Consider the following 5,651-nt stretch of genomic DNA (forward strand, 5'->3'; position numbering starts at 1 on the left):
CATATCTTAGGCTTGAATAAAAAACTCGTATGTATATATATATAATATAATATCATATTGATGTGGATGTATACTATGGTACAACACAACCGATAGCTCAACGACCATCGTTGGATAATCCATGTGATTGTACATTGCGTTTTCAATACCTCCCAAACCTGAATTTTGAAGAAAAATAAAGGATGAACTATAGAGTTCTTTTGTTAACATTACAAGATGTGTTATTTCAATAATTGTTAATAGTATCTAACAAGAATTATGTGACTCCATCTACATTATAATTTGTTGATTAGTGAAGTTACTCATGTTCCTATTAATGACTCAATATTCTTACATGTGTTCTATGTGAGACATTATACTCTAATAGTATCAAAGACTTATTTATTGTAGGTAAGGGTTTGTGTTAACTTAATTATGTAGAAAACCCTACATAATATAATTCAAGATAATAAAACTAGAGAACTAATTCTGTTGAAAACCCTACATAATAAAAATAGAGAACTAATTTTGCATATATATTTTTATTAAAGTGTTGAATAAAAATAGAGAACTAATTATGCTGACACATAATTATCTTCTTACTTGTTAAATTTGATTAGTTTTGATTGGTAACCACACTATACTTATCTAATAATCTTGTGGTTTAAGGATCTAACACATAAGAAGAAAAATGTCAAAAACTTAACAAAGTAAAATGGCTATTTAGGTTTTTTACCCCCCGAACTATTACATATGCATTATCGTGCCCCCCGAATTTTTCAGGCAGTTAAAAAATCCCCCCATCTATTCACAGTCATGTAAATTAGGACTTCCGTCCAATTCCGTTCATTTTTTGTAAAGGGAGGATGATGTGGCCTTTTTTTTACATAATTTTGGATGACACGTGGGACTCTAAAGTGTACAAAAAGAATTAAATAATTAATTAACAATCCCTCTCTGCATATAAATTTATATATATTTTTATATATACTAATTAATAACAAGTATTAGGCACATCATATCATATCATATAACACCTCCAAATGCTCTTAATTCGTATCTCAAGCTGATCAAACCAAGGTAGAACAAGTGGAGGTGGAAGGGTCAAACAGAGCCGGAAGCAAGTACTTCCTTCCATTACCGCCATGAGCATTGTAGCTGGCACCAGTCGTGGGGTCAACCAAGAGATCATCGGCATATCCAGGGTAGGCCCCCTTCCCAAAAGTACCGGGACAAGCCAAACCCGCCTCTAGTGGAGCCTCCTTCGGCCCTTGGAAGTACCCATTTCCGAACAGGTTCGTTGCGGTTCCAGCCAAAAGGCCAGCCAGGTTGATGATCACTCCGTCAAGACCCATGTCATTGTTTGGAGCAATCAGTGGCTGTGCTTGTGGTCCGTAAATGGGCTGGTGGAATGGCCATGCGCATTGACCTAGACACTGGGTCTCCGAGTTTCCGACCCAGATGTAAGCGAACTTGGAGCTCTTTATATTTCCTCTCAATTTGTTGTCGGCAATGTCAGCGGCAATCAAAACAACGTTGATGGCGTCCTTTTGACCGCCCTTGGAGGCCAGGCGCACAATGTGTTTACTGGTCAACGTTTTTCCGAGATAGTAGGTCTCATCGATGAACTCGGCTCCTAGTGAGACGGAGAGGGACGAAGGTTTCTTGGAGTTGGAGTTGGCAAGGCGCAGGTAGGTTTTGATGGTCTTACACCATGTGTTGACTGATGGTTGGTCTACGTTGGGTTCGGAAGAAGATGGAGAAGTAAGGGAGGTAATGAAGTCGGAGACAATGGCTCGTTGGGATGGCTTGAAGTTTCCATACCATATCAGGCTAATGGAGATTTTTTCAAAGAGAATAGAGCCATTGTGGTACTGGAAAGGAAGTGGCTCCTGGGTTTTGTCGGACTCACTGGAAAGAATCCCACATGTCATCCCAAATTATGTAAAAAAAAGGCCACATCATCCTCCCGTTACAAAAAATGAACGGAATTGGATGGAAGTCCTAATTTACATGACTATGAATAGATCGGGAAGATTTTTTAACTTCCTGAAAAATTCGGGGGGCACGATAATGCATATGTAATAGTTCGGGGGGTAAAAAACCTAAATAGCCAAGTAAAATAGATAAGTCGGATGACCAATAGGCTGAAAACAAAATAGATATACTCATCTAATATTCTTGAGATTCAAGGATCGAACCCATATGAACAAAATCGAGATATGGAAAATGGAAGTATTCGTGAAGAAAAAAAAACATAAATATATATTTATAAAGAATGAAAAAAATATTAAAATGAATTTAATGCATGGGAAAAGTAATAAACTGCGTACAAAATAACACTAATTCCTTACAATGCATGTGAGGGAAAACAAATTGCAACAACAATAGCACATCCCATTATCTAGGGAAAAAAAACAGAATCACTTGATTTTTTTGAGTAATGATATGTGCACCTAAAATATGCACCCAAACATTACACATAGCGACGTGACACTACTTTTTAAACAGTGGATCCTAGTTTTGATAAATGTGATTCACTAGTCTAAACTGCGAGGTTACTGTGTGATGTTTGGGTGCATATTTTGGGTGCACAATTCATTATTCTTTGTAAACTCCCTATCTTATCTAACTTTACCAAATGTTACTTTTGATACTTATATAAAAAATACCAATAATAGTCCAAAAGTTCAATGGGGACTTTTTAAAATAATGCAATATGGCTCCAAATGTTTAAAAACAAAACCAAATGTATTTATGCAGTTTTGTACATAGAAAATAAATACAATCCACTGAGTTTGAAAATAAATGAAAGATAGACGGATAATTATTCTATGGAATTTCCGGATCGTCCCCGTCCAGTAGCTCCCCACAGCATACATACTTATGACAATGGAAACTATCAGCTCACCTTGCGTGCCACACAACTAGCCTAACGCCTACCTAGAAGGGGAAAGTAAAGGGTGAGTTAAAAGCTCAGTAAGGAAGTACAAACAATTACAATCAACATAAAAATACAACATTTCTACATTGTCTTCATATCTTAAATGAAATATAACACACTATTATTCAATTTCTATATACTTTATCTAAAAATAAATATACAAACAAATAAAGTAAATTCTGTGAGGAAACCAAGAAAAAAACCCATGAAAAACTGATCCTCCTGTCCCCACTTTGGGGGTCTATGGCACGTCTACCTTGTGAGTTACATCATACCTTAGTAACTCCTTTGTTGTGTCGCGTACATAACACTAACAACATTGTTTCTCTTTCATACAATCTTCAACAGATCACTCATAGTACTTGTATCACTACACCAAAATACCCATTTTGTGTTAGTCAACGCAGTTGACTGGCGTCGTTGACCTAGAATCAGGATTTGTGGCAGTTGAGCACTGCCCAAATGCAGGGGCATTTGCATCAGTGATATCTCTGACACTGTTAATTCGCGACGTTTGAGTCAGTGGCCAGCTGACACCATTAACGCCCTGTTTACGTCAGTGGGCAACTGATGCAAACACATCGTTAGCATCAGTTGCCCACTGATGCAAATGGTACTCCCAGTATTAAATCCCAGCTATCGTCTTCGAGCCCCTAATTCTCCCAAATTCGAAAACTTAGGTTTTCTCCTAACAACCAGCGGCGCCTCCGACCTTCTTGACCCCTACGACTTAGGTTTTTTTTTTCATTTTTTTTATATTTTTTATTTTGAAGATTATTGTTTGAAAGACAAAAACCCTCCTCTTGATTTTTTTCTCTAACTTGGTTTGCAGGGGTCATGTAGGTGGCCGGGGTTTAGGGGCCGTGGGGGGTGGTCGGGGTCGCAGGGGTTGAGAGGTGGTTGTCTGGGGACTGGGTACAGGGGGACCTGGGTTGCATAGGGTGGCTGGGGGCTGGGTACACGGGGTCGGGGTTCATAGCATTTTTTTTTATTCTTTAATATAGCATTTGCGTCAGTGCCCAACTGTCACAAACGTGGCATTTGTGACAATGCCCAACTAACACCAATTATAGTGTTTGCATCAGTTGGACACTTTCAGAAATGCCACATTTGTGACAGCTGGGTACTTATACAAATGCCAGGGTTGTTTTCGTCATGGGATTCCGCGTCAGTTTCAAAATTGACATAAAAGATGAAATGTGGCAGTAAGGAACTGTCACAAATGACCTTTTTTGTAGTAGTGTATTATCTTACCACATAAGGTACTTGTTTTACTTTCTAACATCGAGAACAATATTACATAGGAATCTAGCTAACTTCCTTACCTCAAGGAAAAAACAAGAACGAGATTACTTTATAATGATCCTAGAATAATAGTCAAAACACTTCTTTTAATATCATGTAAAACACACATGAGCGCGTCAAAGGATATTCCACGTGAGCATGGGCCATGCACACGTGGCATATATCTCATAACAAGTTCCACCACTTTCTAGATTCAAGCATAACTTATACATAAAATCATGCCATAAAATCACGCTTGCATGTCATTCATAAACTCATGGAAATCAATGCCAATACACATATCAACCCCAAAGATCTTCAAGCAAGGACCTTAAACTTACTCAATTAACATATAACTACACGTAAAAATACATTTGCATGTAACATGCATACATGGGACAATTCTTGAAAACTATACCAAAGTTTATAATGTCATGCACTCATTTCATATCAACTTTACAAAAATTTCAATAATTATTATTAAAACTCAATTAACTACCCATTGATTTGCTTAGCATGTTTGCTACCATTTTGACATCTTAAAATCATTTGAAATCATGAACCAAGCCTTGACCCAAAAATCAAATTAAAATCACACAACTAATCATGGCTGAAACCAACAATAGGCAAAGGATACCAATTTTTTTTCCAAACATTGCAATACATATTTATTCACCAACTTGTTTGATATATATAATTAATTTTGAAACAATATCATAAAAATAATTTACCAACTTCCCATAAACATAATGTTGGCCTAACCTATAAAGAAAAAATCAATACATAAATAACAAAATTTCATGCATCACTCTTCATCATGAATCAACTCCTAACATGCTTTCTAATCAAACCACAAAATATAAAATACCACTTTAATAAATAAAAAATAAAAATACTAATTATTTTAAATTCTCCTTCTAGAAAACCTAATCACATAAAATCATGGCATTTACAATTATTAAAAAAAAATCATATTGATAAATAAAATGTCATCACGGCATAAAACTCACTCTTAGCTTACTCATGCCTGCTAAATAAAAATATTAACAATAGAATTCAGCATGTGATATGGAATTATAAAATAAAAAATTTCACCTTAATAATATACCAACAGTACATGAATAAATCTAACATGCTTCCTAGCATCATATACAAGTCCCTAATAATTTTATAATCTCATTTACACATCTAGCACAATATCACACCATGCAATATAGCCTAGGCTGAAATCTCATAAACAAGCAAAATCATAAATTGTCAAAGAACCCTATTCTAGTCATGCTTCTATCATTTTCTTGCATAAAACATTTTACCAAAAATAATCACTTTTAGAGAAATAAGCACTATTGGCAGAAACCATCAAGGGATTATAATGAAGAATTTTAAATCAATTAGCATGCTTCCTAATAAACCAATACCTCACACTTTTTAATCTTGGTTGTAT

The 5,651-nt window shown here is 35.8% G+C and overlaps 1 protein-coding gene across 1 annotated transcript; it reads right to left on the reverse strand.

The window, feature by feature from the left end:
* Positions 1–977: 977 nt before the first annotated feature.
* Positions 978–1,913, reverse strand: LOC133792203 (protein PHOSPHATE-INDUCED 1-like). Its single transcript, XM_062230120.1, has one exon. The coding sequence runs from the start codon at positions 1,911–1,913 to the stop codon at positions 1,050–1,052; it is 864 nt and encodes a 287-aa protein (XP_062086104.1). The 3' UTR covers positions 978–1,049.
* Between the last annotated feature and the right edge of the window lie 3,738 nt (positions 1,914–5,651).

Source organism: Humulus lupulus, chromosome 7 (genome assembly GCF_963169125.1).
Source record: "Humulus lupulus chromosome 7, drHumLupu1.1, whole genome shotgun sequence".
NCBI lineage: Eukaryota > Viridiplantae > Streptophyta > Magnoliopsida > Rosales > Cannabaceae > Humulus > Humulus lupulus.